At 41.0% G+C, this 15,036-nt stretch overlaps 2 protein-coding genes across 2 annotated transcripts; one reads left to right on the top strand and one right to left on the bottom strand.

Moving 5' to 3' along the window:
• Positions 1 to 496: 496 nt before the first annotated feature.
• LOC125004177 (lysozyme g-like) lies at positions 497 to 1,696 on the top strand. Its single transcript, XM_047578598.1, has 5 exons — positions 497 to 662; positions 771 to 848; positions 956 to 1,170; positions 1,241 to 1,391; positions 1,475 to 1,696. Exons 1-5 carry the CDS (start codon positions 659 to 661, stop codon positions 1,609 to 1,611), a joined length of 585 nt encoding a protein of 194 aa, XP_047434554.1. The 5' UTR covers positions 497 to 658; the 3' UTR covers positions 1,612 to 1,696.
• A 5,636-nt stretch (positions 1,697 to 7,332) lies between these two features.
• Positions 7,333 to 13,173, bottom strand: LOC125003966 (zinc finger protein Gfi-1b-like). The gene is made up of 6 exons (XM_047578241.1): positions 12,803 to 13,173; positions 9,871 to 10,158; positions 9,538 to 9,770; positions 9,062 to 9,187; positions 8,804 to 8,969; positions 7,333 to 7,933 (listed from the first exon to the last, which is right to left on the bottom strand). The coding sequence occupies exons 2-6, from the start codon at positions 10,112 to 10,114 to the stop codon at positions 7,755 to 7,757; spliced, it is 948 nt and encodes a 315-aa protein (XP_047434197.1). The 5' UTR covers positions 10,115 to 10,158; positions 12,803 to 13,173; the 3' UTR covers positions 7,333 to 7,754.
• Between the last annotated feature and the right edge of the window lie 1,863 nt (positions 13,174 to 15,036).

The raw sequence follows: 15,036 nt of genomic DNA, 5'->3' as shown, positions 1-15,036 counted from the left end.
CAAACTTGTTGTCAACATTCTGTCTTGTGATTTTGGAAATACATTGCAGTCAACTAACAGTTGGATAATTACCTGTCTTTGAGGAGGGCTGTTTGTCACGTTGAACATATAAGTTATAAATATACTGGAAACAAAGTCATTTGGACTTCCATCTGAGAATGCATCTCTCCACAAAGTGGCAACAATAAGATGGTGTATTGTGGAGTTGATGAGGAAATCAGATCAGCTGACTCCGTGATCTCATTTACAACATAATTTATCTGAGTCTTTCCTGACTTTAACCAAGTCTATGTCAAAATATTTATTCAGGGATGGGCTTTGTTTTGACATCGAGAGGGTGGGAACATATCGTGACAATGAAACTGGTGCAACTGACGCAACACCTGCACAAAGAGTCACATGTCTGTTTCAGTGACGTCAGTGACGTTTATTTCTTGTAAATCAGCTGACTTGTTTTCTCTGTGCTTTCCCCTCAGCCCCTCGGGTGAAAAAACAAAACAACAGAAAAAGAAGGGAGTCAGAGTGAAACTGGAAGTAAACCCACGGATATAAATACAGCTGTCCTGTGAGTTCCTATCAAAGACGAAACAGAAAGACGCTGTGTCCAGATCTCTCACATTTCAGTTTTACGGGTGCAGCAAAAGAGCAATCTGACAAAATGGGTGAGAACTTGTGTTATTGTTGTACTCTTTATAAAACTTCCATTTGAATACACACCTGTACTGTCTGGATACTGTTTACTATGTGTCTAATAAGCTGAACATTTGCAGAATATGGAAACATCATGCAGGTTGAAACAACTGGAGCGTCAGCGAGAACTGCTCAGCAGGACAAACTGGACTACTCAGGTAACGTATTCAGGAAGACAGAAACAGTCATGGCATGCAGAACAATGAGGAAATAGATGCCGTTGTTAACACTGTCGTAACAAGTTTTGCTCTCTTGTTCCCTAAAGGTGTAAGGGCGTCACACAAAATGGCACAAACTGATTCTGGCAGAATGGAGAAATACAGGACAAAAATCAACAATGTTGGCAGAAAATATGGCATAGATCCAGCTATTATTGCTGGCATCATCTCCAGAGAGTCCAGGGCTGGAAATGTGTTACATAACGGCTGGGGGGACTATGACCCAAAGAGAGGAGCGTACAACGCCTGGGGACTGATGCAGGTTGGCACAAATACTGCTGCCTTCAGTAGAGCCTCATATTACAGTACACTAACCACACAGTTCCCTGCAGGTTGATGTTAATCCACAAGGAGGTGGACACACTGCACGAGGCGCATGGGACAGTGAGGAACACCTCTGCCAAGGAACCGAGATCCTGATTTATTTTATCGATCAGATCAGCAAGAAATTTCCGTCGTGGAACAAAAACCAGAAGCTGAAAGGTTTGTTTTACGAAATCAGAAAACCCACACAGCTCTGTTAGAACTTTGCTTAGTTTCAGTTTCATTTGTATTTTTCTCTTTAGGAGGGATTGCGGCCTACAACATGGGGGATAGAAACGTCCATTCCTACGAACACGTGGATGGCGGAACAACGGGTAGAGACTACTCCAATGATGTTGTTGCCAGAGCTCAGTGGTACAAAACTAATGATGGCTTTTAAAGCTAAAGGTGAAGGAAATCTGTAACAAATTATGAACTTGTTTATCTTGTGTCAAAGCTGAATAAATACATAACAAACACTCAAACAATGCCTCTGTGTATTTAAGTTGTTTGCTTTGTTTCTTGTGAGTTGTAAAGCAATTGAGTTCCTGTCTCATGGTCACACAGTCAAAAGATTCAAGTAACAACTGAAGCCCATTCTGTCACTGTGATGAAAAATCGCAAATTCCCATGCGGCCTTTGCATTCATGTCCCTTCAAACAGCCGCTGCTAACTGACAACATCTGGATTCAGAAGATTTGTGAATATAAATAACTTTAACTTAACTAAAGTTCAAGGAAAATAATTTCCTGTAGTGTCCATAGTCTGTATCAAAGGTACATTTCCCCAGAGTTCAAATCTAAACATAACTGAAGTAACAGTTGAGCTGCACATGAATCTTTGGCCTTTACAGCCCTATCTGCCGTAATTATGTAATATAACTAATGACTAATGACTAGTGACTAATGACTCCTGTGACCCTCCAGAGGACAAGCAGTCATAGGTAATGAATGAATGGACTCAGACTCAAAACCTTACCTCTCTGTGCTAGTCTAGTCGCATGTAGTCTCTGTTTTCCATCTGATGTAGAGTTTGAATCTCTGAGCTGAACAACCTCATATAAGAACGTTCTGGACAGATGGCTCATTTAGTGCATTCAGACAAACAAATACACAAAATACAGCCCAGAATGAGAATGAGAACAGTGCAAAAGGAAACAGTACAATATAGACAGTGCAGAATATTTAGGAGACAATACACACATCAAGACATTAAACTGAACAGAGACCAGCGCCAACTAGGCAGACAAACAGAGTATGAGTCAAGGTGGTTAGCAACATAATGGTGCAAAGGATGCAAAGCTGCGTGCAAAGTTTTGACAGGATTTGATATTATTGTGGTTGTGAGTGAGCTTGTGTATGTGTGTGTGTTCTGTTTCAGTTTTGTTATGTGTTGCAGAACATGGCAGGAAACAAGAATTCACCATAGCAGGATGTGTCCTCTCAGGAGGACTGCATGATGGGTCAAAAGTGTCAGAACTGAACAAGGACAGGACCCAATAGCACGACTCCAGAGCCAGAGTTCAAAGAATGATTGAATTATTAATAAAGACCAATAAAAATCACACTAGAAGAACACTAGAAGAAACTAAGAAAATCTCTCAAAGAGGAACAAGTGAAAAGTTAAACAAAAAAACACAACTAATCGACTTCTCAAAGTATCAACCAAAAAGGAAAACCTGACAACAGCATGGAAACATTCCGGTTTTCAAGACAAACTGGCACAGAAAGAAGTGAGAGGGTGAGACTAAATACACAAGATAATGGGGAACTGGGCCAAACAATCAGGACGGGGAAGACAATCATAGGAACGGCAGGAAGGGACAAGTTACCTGAAACCAGAAGAGTGTGAGAATTCAAAAGAAAACAGGAAGTCACAAGACAACAACCACCTAACAAAAATGATTTCTTGGACGTGACAAATAGTCCAATAAAGTTCACAGTGGTTTTCTTTTAAAAGCAGACCAGAGAAGGAAGGCTTCTGAGTAGAAGGAAAGAGGTACACAGAGCTCATCCTCAAGTGGACTAAAATTGGAAAAGATAATGGGAAAAGATCTTCAAATGGCTTAGTCTTCTACAGACTTATGTTCAATTTATCTTAAAGCATGACAAAATCAGAAAACTATGTATAAGTAGCTATTTGTGAAACACATGATTCCTCACTTGCTCGTTTTTGAGGGAGCATTTTTTTTTTTTTTTTTTTAATTTTTTTTAAAATATTGTCCTAGCTAAATTACAACAGCGAAGAAGTTGCATCTGTTATAAACACAGAGACTGAACATCCTAGAAGAGGAAACACTGGTATAGCTGTGTTGAAGCTGCGATCTGTGATTACCTATCGATTGTTTTTCGTATTGCCTCCAATAAAGGCCAGCGGTCGTAGCCTACGTCACACCGAGCTGTCAGATGCAGCCTGACTCTATCCATACTATGCCAGATGGCAGGCTGCTGCATGGAGCCAGGCAGGCTGCACAAGCATAGATCTATGCATTATGTGAGATAAATGTAAGTCAGACAAACTGAGTTTAAATTCAGATTCTTTTTTTTTTCTTTTTTTCAGTGTGCTGTGGGTAGGGAGACTGATGGAGTACACCTCTAGTTCTATGATCGGACTGTGTGATTGAAAACCACGATGGTCTGTTTCCCGATCAATGCACCACCTCCTTCGAACGGCGAGACTTATTTTTTATTTATTTTTTGTTTATTTATCATATCTGTACACATGTCTTAAAAGATGAAAAAAGAACACACACACACACACTCGTAAGTACATTGCACATTTCCTCATGAAAACTAAAGCCTTGTCAGAGTGCTGGGACGAAACTTTGTCAGAATGGCGGGACGTCCGCATGTCGGAATGGTGACGTGTCTGAATAGTAGAATGTCAGTATGTTGGAATTGCAGCATGTAACTCAGCTCTCCTGTGGGAGCTAAATGTTACATGTGAGTTTGGAACATTATCTGAGGACAAGGGACCAAATTGTGGAGAAAACGTGCAATGCACGGATCAGAGGGTGCCTGCTGCTTGAGGATAAACTTACAGTTGAAAAGAGTTTGACAACTGCTGCTCAGATTGAAAATGCAGTTGCTGAAGCTAAAACCATAGCTTCGTCAAGAGGAGCAGCTGAGGCTGTTGTCGGCATGGTTCGTGGGACTACTTGTCATGGCGAGAAGCAAAAGCAGCAAAAAACCCTCCAACTGGCTTCCATACTCCGCTTACTAGCTCACTGAAATTAGCCTTCTGCCGACTTTTCACCAAGTCAACTTAATGCCAATCGTGCTTTAATAAGTGGAAACACTGATAACGAGACAATGCCACCGATGGAAATATGATGGAAATAAAAATGAGAAGAACAAGTGAGTGCCATCACCGAGTGCTATCAGCAACAGCAACAGGCTAGCTAACCAGCCTCCACAGCATGCACCTCAGTGGTTCATTTCTGAGATGGAGAAAGGAATACAGAGGACTGAATCCATGATTGAAGGATGTCTAAATGGGCTAAAAGGGGAAGCAATGTGAGTTTGATGACTTGCTAGCCGCCTTGCAGCGTGAGCTGGATGACTATAAAAAAACCACAGACAGTGAACTGAGTGACCTGAGGGAACAGCTGGACGACAAAGAGAACCGAGCCCATAGGAAGAACCTGAGGTTGGTCGGCTTTCCAGGAGTGGAGGGGAAGGACACAGTGGCATTTGTACAAGAATGGCTACCCAAGATGCTTGACTTGGAACGGGAAACTTTTGAATTGGAACGTGCTCACAGGTCTGTTACCACGCCCAGCAGATGACGCCAGACCCCGCGCCACCGTGATCCGACTGCTCCGCTTATCTGACACGGTCAAGATGACCGAGGCCACCCGGAACAAAAGTTTGCTACAATACGGCAACTCGACCATAATGATAATGACGGCACACCTTCACAACACCACAGGCTGCTGAAAACTATCTTAAGAAATATCACCCAGATGTGCTGCCTCAAGACTAATTCACTACACGGTAAACTGGATTGCACATCTCGACCCTCTTCCAAGACTTGCAGGGACTTATAACAGCAGCGGGTGGACAGGACTGATCATGGATGGCCGGGGAAACTTCTTTTCCTACCAGCGCAATTTTACCGCTCCACAACGCTTGAGTATCATGGACCTGTTTGCTCTGAGGACTTTCGTGTTTGCTCCGACGCGAGCTTGCTGTTTTCTGGAGTAACTCGTTTACATGCAGAGCTTAATTGAGCTATGCTCAAAATTCGACTTTCTGACTACAGTCCTTGTCCCAGTTTACATTCAGCGCAAGAAAATCGACACACTAGGTGGTGATACTATAGTCCGATTAAGGCAATAATCAGTTTTTTTCACGTGCATGTAAACGCATCATTTTGGCCATGTAGCCTGGTTATCACTCTCCTTTTTTGGACACAGTTCGAACTTGTTCATCTCCTTCACGGATCCCAGATGTAAGTAGATTACTAAGGGTCTGCAATTGTGCTTTAAATTATGTTTATAAAATGTTCAAAAGCACTATAGTTAAGGCAGACATGCTATATGCTACTATAACTGCCAGCTAACGTGATCCTCATTTGACAAACCAAAATAGACCATTGTCCATACTACCTCACTCTGGTGTCATTTTGCTGTAATTTTTATTTTTACTTTTTCGTTACGTCTCGGTGTTAGCCCTGCAATAGGCTGGCAACCTGTCCAGGGTGTACCCCGTCTCTCGCCCGATGCCAGCTGGGATAGACTCCAGCAACCCCCGCGACCCTAGTGCAGGATTAAGTGGTACGGAAGATGAGATGAGATGAGACTTTTTCGTTACATTGGCATGATTTTCAGCCATCTTTAAATGTCAATCAGTGGAGGTAGACTGACTCCGTTGACTCTGCTGTGGTCCATCTGTATGCACAGGGCGCGTTTATAGTAATCTGTTCACCTTGTTGAAGTAGAGCAATATTCAGGTATAACAACGGTAAGTTAAGGAGCAGTCTATCAGGTACACATAGCGCTTTCCTTTTTCTCCTCTCCTCTGACTACAGAGGTAATGGTTATTATTTAGAATTCCATTATAGGGTGACTCGGTATTATAAGCATCACTCTGTTGTGTTACACTTGTATATGTTTTTATGGACCAGAGGGCGATTTGTTCAGTTACCAATAATAGTTTAATAACTAAAAGGTCTGTTAATTACAAGCTTTTTGGCTTTGTGGTTTTCTGTTTATGTAATTAGAAGTCCTTCCCTGGTGTTATTATGGGGATTTGTTCCATAGTATAATATGCTTTATACTTTATACACTATTTCCTTATCTTAAATTGTAATATTTTTGTTGGACGTGACAAATAGTCAGGAAGATTAGGGGTTCAGCACTCCCTCAGTTGGGGAGGGAGTGGGGCAAGAGTGGGGACCGGGGGGGTTTAGTGTGATTTATTTCCCGTTTACTCTCTTTTTGTTTTTTCCTTTTACACTCTCACTCTACGTACACGACATAGAAATGTATCTCTTAGATAAGACAATGGCCTGGATTTATTGCCCTGATTATTTCTGGATCTTGCATCACCTCATAGGAGAAGTAGATTAAAGAAATGACAGCTGTAGCTTTTAAGTATTTAACATGGACTACTAATGGCATTAATAACTTGTTAAAATGTAGAAAGGTACTTAACTCCCTTAGGAATCATCCGCACTATTAAAGCAACTGAAAACAGTAATGACAACTGAGACTCTTAACTATCAGTAATCCCCACCATCTCAACTCCCATACCGCCAACCCCCACAACTAGGAAAAAAAATGGGAAAATGGGGAAAAAATCATTTAATTTATTTTTTTTTCTCATGGTTGGCCCTAATGCTTTTCTGTAGAAAAGAGTAGACTTACTAACCAGTAAAAACTGGTACCTGTTTTTGTGGTAGATTTCACCCTCTGGTGGAGTGAAAGGGGAAATGCGAAGAATTTCTGCTGGGTTGATTTACATTTATCTGAAGCTGTGTTTATCTGAAGTTTTCCACTCAACTTTGAAATAACAGAGAGGTCCTCTGAGTTCTTTGCAACTTCTGGAGAAGACTGGTCTTCTAAGGACAGATGGACCCCATCTCTTGTACAGTTAAAGTAATATCAGTAGGTGACATGTAGATGTTGACAGCAACAGCCTCAGGTCTTTATTTTCACCATTATTATCAAGTGGCTTTTCTCAGAATATAAAAATTACTTCTGGCATGTGCGCTTCTAAATCATTTTTGGTTTGACAATAATGGACAGAAAACAATTGGAGGGACATTTCATTACAGAAGATACAAAAATACAAATAATGTTAAACTTCCTTATATAATCAAAACACTGTAATTAGAACAAGAGTAGCTTGAAACTTTACAATTGAAGAGGAACACAGAAGATTAAATTCTTAGCCTATCCCAGTCCTAAAAGACTGCTGAATAGAATTAAAGCAAAATAATATGTCTTCTGGTTTTAGAACAACACAGTCAGTAGCTTTTCTCTTCCGACAGTGTTTCCCTGATGACCAAAAAACGTCTTAGGTGTTGGCTGTGCAACCATCAGCGGTAGGTGCAGTGGTGCTCCTGGTGCTGTCGCAGGTCCAGTTTGTGCTGGAAGCCGTACAAGCATCGGGGGCAGCGGTAGGGCCGGTCGTCCCTGTGTTTACGGCTGTGGGTGATGAGGTTGGAGCTCTGGCTGAACGCCTTGCCGCAAATCTGACACACGTGGGGCTTCTCCCCTAGTACACAAAGAGACAGATCACAAGCTGTGTGAATATGCAGGACGGCGAAATTGTGTAGATCAAACAGTCACCGACCTAATACGAGGAAATCCCAAACCAGTACAGTTCCTTTTTTAGACATATGCACTTTTTTACTGGCAGTAAAGTCAGAAAACCAGCTGTATGCTAAATATGAAGTTGCTGCTGATTAGCTTAACTTATCTTAGCATAAAGAATGGAAGGTTACCAACACATCAAGCCTTCTTTGTTTAATCCATACAAAACTAAAGTATACAAGTGATGAGTTGGGAATTTACTGTGCTGGGCAGTGTCTTAACAAGGGGTAGTGACAAGACTTCATAGTCTCATCTCATCTCATCTTCTGTACCGCTTAATCCTGCACTAGGGTTGCGGGGGTTGCTGGCATTGGGCAAGAGACGGGGTATACCCAGACAAGTTGCCAGCCTATCGCAGGACTTCATAGTCTGATACATTTTAAAACTCTTTGGTTTTTATAAGGATTTAAGGATTTGTTTATGGTCGCGAAACAGATAGATATATTTTAACATTTTTTATGTATTGTGTACACGTACTGCATGAACAGCGTTGCAGACTGTTGTCATACATTTGTAAACAATATATTTAGGACATTTAGTGATTAGCGGTAATAATTAGCATTAGCCTTTGTCGACTAAAATAAGAGCTAAAGATTTACTGTATTGATCCCACCACATGAAGTAATTATTTTTGTGCATTTGACCCACTCAGTCGTTCCCACACTGGCGTGTGGACGTAAGGGTTGAAGGATTAGTATGTGCATAGCACCAGCTGTAATGTCTAGAAAAACAAATTGCAGATGAATAATGGAGCGTGAGTTGTGTCACCCACCAGTGTGTATGAAGGTGTGTTTCTTCATGTCAGACTTCTGGTGGAACCTTTTGCCACAGTACTGGCAGGGATAGGGCCGGGTGTCTGAATGTATGAGCAGATGGGTGGAGAGGGTGGAGGAGCGCTTGAACACCTTTCCACACACCGTACAGCCAAATGTCCTCTCCTACAAGGCAATAACAAGGCACTTAAGGAGAGCTGGACCTCATACATGCATGGTGACCAAAAACGTGACGAAACCCTTAATGTGAGACTGACCTTTCCTCTGCTTGATGGCCGCTCATTGTCAGGCCTCCTGGATTTGAGGTGTGGTGCTGACAGACGTGCTCTGCTTCCATGACTTTTACATATGTGAGTCTTCAAACTTGACAGACATGAAAACATCTGCAAAGACGAATGCATTTTAATGCTGTAAATGGTAATTGTACACCTCAAGAAAGAGGAGAAAACTACCTCTAGAAAATACAGGAGACAGCTAAATATGTGCAAAAGTTCAGATTTCTTGCTGCTTTAATCTCTGAAATGTTCAGAGATACTTAAGTGAAACTGTCCTAACTTTCTCCAGAAGATTTTTCTCAATTTAATGATGAACGACTACTTCAGTAACTGGGCTATTTGGTACACCTACTTGTGCCACCTTCAGGATGAAGTTTAAACCCTTAACCCTCTAACTCTGCCTCCAGGTCAAACTTTCAGACATAAATATCATTTACTGTAATGGAGGGAGGCCATACTTTGCTACAGAGTGGACACTCCTGCCTCGCAGCACTGATCTTGGAACAGCCGCCGCTCCTGGTCTCCCTCAGGATCTGATGGTGCTCAGTCAAGTCTCCCAGGCCTGCTGAGAGTTTGTCTGGATATCCTGAGCTCATGTGGGGACTTGACCATACTGCTGGCGTGGGAGGGTGAGGGACAACTTTCTCAACATTGCTGGTGACAGGACTGCAGGGCTCTGCTAAACTACACTCTAAAAGGAAAGACAAAGAGGTCAGGTCAATTTAATGTCTTTGTTTTGTGTTTTTGTGATGTCTGAGGCTAAACGTACATGAAATATCTCTGTCACCCACCGTAAGACTTGGGACTGAATGGCTGAGCGTTCTCAGGAGGAACGTCTTGGTGCAATGATGTGATGGAGGCTGCATTATCATCTGGCACTTCTGCTGCGGTGTACTCCAAGGATGTACCCCAGGGCCCCGTCTTTTTCTTAAGTTCGCCAAAAATTACCGGGGTCGATCCAAAGCTGGGGCTTCTTGCTATAGGCCGAATGTGGTGCAGCCCTCCTCTCTTCACCAAGAATGAACGAGGCATCATTCAGAAGGGGAGGAAGACGTGCTCTATGGTAGATTCACAGACACCTAGAAGATAAAATAAAAACAGTTTGAGATGAGGTATTCAAAATTATTTGAATGTCATTGGTTGCATATTTGTAAATGTATTAAAACAATAAGAAATATACTGCCTAAAAAAATATGTGTGTACATCAGTGTGTAAATAACAAATGGTGAAATATTTGCTGTGCCCTAAAGAGGGCAGCACAACTGTACTTTCATAATGATTACATTACATTTCGTGTTGACAACATAGAAAAATTGTGACCGTTTTAGTTTGGTGGCACTGTGATGCTTCTAATATTTCCAGTAGATAGATGTATATTAGCAAATGACACAAATGTATTCATGGTATTAAAAGATAAGATAAAATAGGTGAGTTTACTTCTAAACCTCTGATCTCCAGATTGAACTGTGAGCTACCTCATCCTGAATCCACTCGAGACGTTTTAGGTTTTAGTCTCCGAGCTGTCTGTGTTTTGCTCTGATTACTGTTCCTAAACAAATCCTACCAGCCCCAGAGAAGAGATCTGCAGGCAAGTCGAAGTCGGAGCAAAGAATCTACGTCTCCCTGTTCGGCCTGGATTTGATTCTCTGCTTTACTCATATCAACAGCATTATTTTGTCATAAAGGACGGAGATGAGGTGCTTTGCTGTATCACAATGGCAGCGATATAACACCAATACATTTTTTTTTGACTCGGTCATCACTCAGTGCGCCAGTGTGAAATAAGGGAGTTCACTGAAGAATACTGAGGCGTTAGACCACACTGGCCAAAAAGTGTCATGAATGTTGCATGTTGCAACAGTAGCAGACATGAGGTTGAGTTTCAGTACGCATTGAAAATGTGTCCTTCATTCAGAGCTTTAAAGTGCAGAAGCGTTATCAGCAGTACGGTAAATAGTCTTGCTTTTATATAGCGATTTTCCACCTACTGGTACTCAAAGCCCTTTTACAGTCACAGACACATCCACCCATTCACTCACACAAGCACACACGCATTCACACACCAGTGCCAGTTGCACTGGGAATGACTGGGGGTTCAGTGTCTTGCTCAAGGACACTTCGGCATGTGGCACATTACGGGGATGGAATCGCTAACCCTTCGGTAGTAATATGTACTTATGATATCAAAAGTTAGAACTGTATTCACAGATAAATCTCCACTATTAATGATTTTACTTTTATGATCAGAGATTACAGGATTGCTATTACCAACAGTCGTATAACCATTGGAAAATAGCATTTCTTTGTCACAGCTGGCCGAATCATAGTTAGTTCCAAAGCCCTATGCATTTGAGCAATATAATAATGTGATTCCTAACCTGGTCCCTCCTGAGCCAGAGCAGGGATGTCAAACACACAACTCACAGGCCGCAGCTGGCCTGCCAGAGGGTTGGCAGGATGAATTTAAAAAAATACGTAGAAGACACCAAGTTTGCACTAAAACATTTGTAGCTGTTACTATAGTATTAAGTTACTGCGGCCCGCTTGAAATCTAACTGAGCTGGATGTGCCCCCTGAACTAAAACAGATTTAACAGCCCTGCTCTGGAGGGTAGCAGGATAAATCTATGGGGCTGTGACATGATCACGACCCTGCAAACAAACTTCAAAAACAAATAGAATCATTTATGTCCTCTAGCGTCAAAAAGTTTAAAAGGTAAAGACTAAAGGACATAACCAGACAAAATATGAAATAATATGAAATCGTAATTTGGCTATTAGACAGCTGTAACGACTTAGAGGTATGAAGTAGCTCAAAACATAACGTGAATATGCAATGCTGAACTCATACAAATAGCTGAAAATAACAAAAGGTCATCATTTTATGATTACAAGTAAAATAGCCAAAGCCCACTTGTGAAAATGAACTCGGACGGACTCTTAAAAAGGGTGTATCTATGACTAACGGAGAACAATATATGGAGTACTCAGAGGGGCCTTTTTTTCACTTTGAGATATTTTGTGTGCAACCCATAAAAAAAAGATAAATCCTACCTTAAATATAGCTGTTACTGTAAGTTGTGTATCTATATCTGTATTATTTAATCTGGAAGTGAGCACTGACGATAAACCTTGATATTAGTGTCACGTAGCGTGAATTCCCTGCCACTGTCAGTAAGACAGCACAGACGTTCTCATTTTACAGTGAGTGGTTTTCTTCTAAACTAACTGCTTACACTTTGTTTTTGCGTGAGTATGGCCTGTCAAATGTGGGCTGATATCCAGAACGTGGCACAACCAAACAGCTATAATCAAGGCACTATCCTGTAAACGATTAAAGGGCACTCATGGATCGTTTCTGCAGCTCAGTCCGAAAAGTATTTTTGAATTTAAATACTAATTTAAAGCTAGTTTTTAAGTATGTATGTTGGGTGGAAATTGCATAACAAAATTGGTTTGTGAACTCATAAATGTGAATTTACCAAAGAGCATAGGTCACTGTGATGAACATGAAAACTGACTAACTTACACTGCAAGTAGATCATGTTAAGATCTACTAGTGTCTTTATAGTGGAGAAAAGCATGATCCACAGGAGCACATGGAGATAATTCACAAAAAAGGCCGCTTTTGTAATAATTCAGTCCACATTGTGTATATTGGTTACCCAAAAGAATAATAACTGTTAAGACGTAGGCAACAGAAATAAATAAAGAAGACACTCACCAGACTTTACATTCCTTCCGCCAATGCTTCTGATCGTTACACGCAAACTTCACACTAACTTACATGAGCGCCTCATGCCAAGTTGGAAGAGACACGTGAGGTCAGTTCGCTCTAATGTGGATTATGAGAGGCTGGTAAAGTCTGCAGGTCGTCGTGATGCGAGTAGTGAGTAGGACGAGGAAGTGTTTCGGCTCTGTCACCTCTGCGCTTGACAGTCCAACCACACCGCTTCCTCACACACAAACCCACTGCACACTCACAGCAGCAACAGCAGCAACACAAAATCTGTCCACCAACACTTTTAAACACATAGGTAAACTGTGGATGTGTTGCACAAAGGGAACGCAGCGTGCGATGATGAGTGTTGGGAAGAGAGATCAATCTGATTGGAGAGGAAGCGGATAGACAACTGTGCTGAAAATTCTTCAGAAAGTGTTGACACGCCATGTTGACACAGTTTAGTTGCAAAAGAAACCATTAAGGTCAAATTTAAAAGAACCTGGATGATGCAACTTCAGATTTCCTTCTATCGCTGTACATTAAAAGCACTTCAGTGATGCAGGTTGCTGCAGTGGATTTTAGGTTGACATAGACACAGATAGACATTGTGGTTACTAAATGTGAATCAATCCCAGACAGTAGTGTTTTACTCCTGTTTTCAGAGACACCGGCTAAAAACTACTGCTACCACCTTTCTTAAAATATTGAACAATATTGTTGTCCATCTTAGCTTTTTGAAAATCTGTAAATCATTTCTAAGATATGGATCATTGACACTTGCTGTTTACGTAGATCTAGATCTTGTGGTAACATAGGAAGTTGTGTACAGAAAACGCAAGGTGTCAAGTGTTAGGTCAAGGTGCTTCCCTCAGACATATAGTATGGTATATAAGAGGGCTATTCAGTTAAAATCAAGAAATGTAGCTGAGCCAGACATGTGAGGTGCCTAATAAGCAACTGGTAATAGCAAATTTAAATCAGTACAAATAAATATTAACTTAAATTAAATTAGGTTTGATGTTTGAACTTGGTGGTAATTTGAATGGTAGTTTAAAAGGACATATCTTTGACTCTGTATTTTGGCACTACTCCCATGAGCACCACTAGCCATGGTTCAAAACAACGTGCTGCATTGTGGGCAGACTGTTGCTCCGCTACATGGGCTTCATTTCTGGGCTGAAACACTATAGAAATATCTGAAATCTTATGAAACACGCTGCATTCTGCATCAGTTCACAGGCTAGGCCACTTGGGGATTAGTTCTGGGCTGCATGTGGCCCCCGGGCCACTAATTTAAGAGTCCTGATATATATTATATTTTGCATATGAAAAAATTAAAAAGCTATTTGCTATTTATTTGCGTCTTTAGTATTTGACAATATTACTGTATATTAAGTTACCGTTTTTTAAAAAATTCAGTAAATACAACAACAAATGTCCAGTTTCAAGGTTGTGAATTCCTCAAGAGGACAACTTTTACTCGTGTTTACTTGTGAACACAGAAAATACACCACTGAAGGGAGCATTGGTATCTAACCAGTTAACACCTCTTTACTTCTAGGAAATCTAGTAAAACGTGTGATGATGACTCCTGCTTAAAGGCCAATCAACTAGATTGTTGCTGCCCACAAACAGGGTTGTTTTCTCCATGTGTGCATTTGGGCCTCTTGTGGTAGTTACATCGTCATAACTGGGTATCTTTGTTAGGGTCAGATATTGTGAAGTTTTTATTTAGGTTTTCAGAAATGATGGAATAAATGCTAAGTTGACATTTTGAAATGCAGAAGAGTTTTCTGATGAAGACTGAGGTGAGGTTTATATATGAGTCAGCCACATTCTAATGGAAACATAAGCGAAACATAAGTAAGTGTCAAGACCAAGGCTGCAAGGTTGGCATCTGAAACTCACAGAGGCCAATCATTAGCAAGCTAATGCTGTTTAACGTAATGTAAGAAATGTAAGATGAAAGGAGGAGTCATTGGAAGTAGCAACACGACTTAAAATATAACTCTAAACGATTACATTTCCAATAAGTTTTTCCACTCACTTCGATTCATTCCTGAAAACATCAGTAAACTGGTTGCAACTCATGAACTTGGACACTATAAAAATGTCCACTTCCACAATTTTCCACTGAGATAGTGAATACCACCATTGACAGTGATCATGTGAACCTTCCATGTGAACATGATAAACACAACCAAGGATTCATTAAAAAAATAACCGCAACAAAA

The sequence above is a fragment of the Mugil cephalus genome, chromosome 2, assembly GCF_022458985.1.
Source record: "Mugil cephalus isolate CIBA_MC_2020 chromosome 2, CIBA_Mcephalus_1.1, whole genome shotgun sequence".
NCBI classification, from domain to species: Eukaryota; Metazoa; Chordata; class Actinopteri; order Mugiliformes; family Mugilidae; genus Mugil; species Mugil cephalus.
This window is presented reverse-complemented; position numbering and strand designations above follow the sequence as displayed.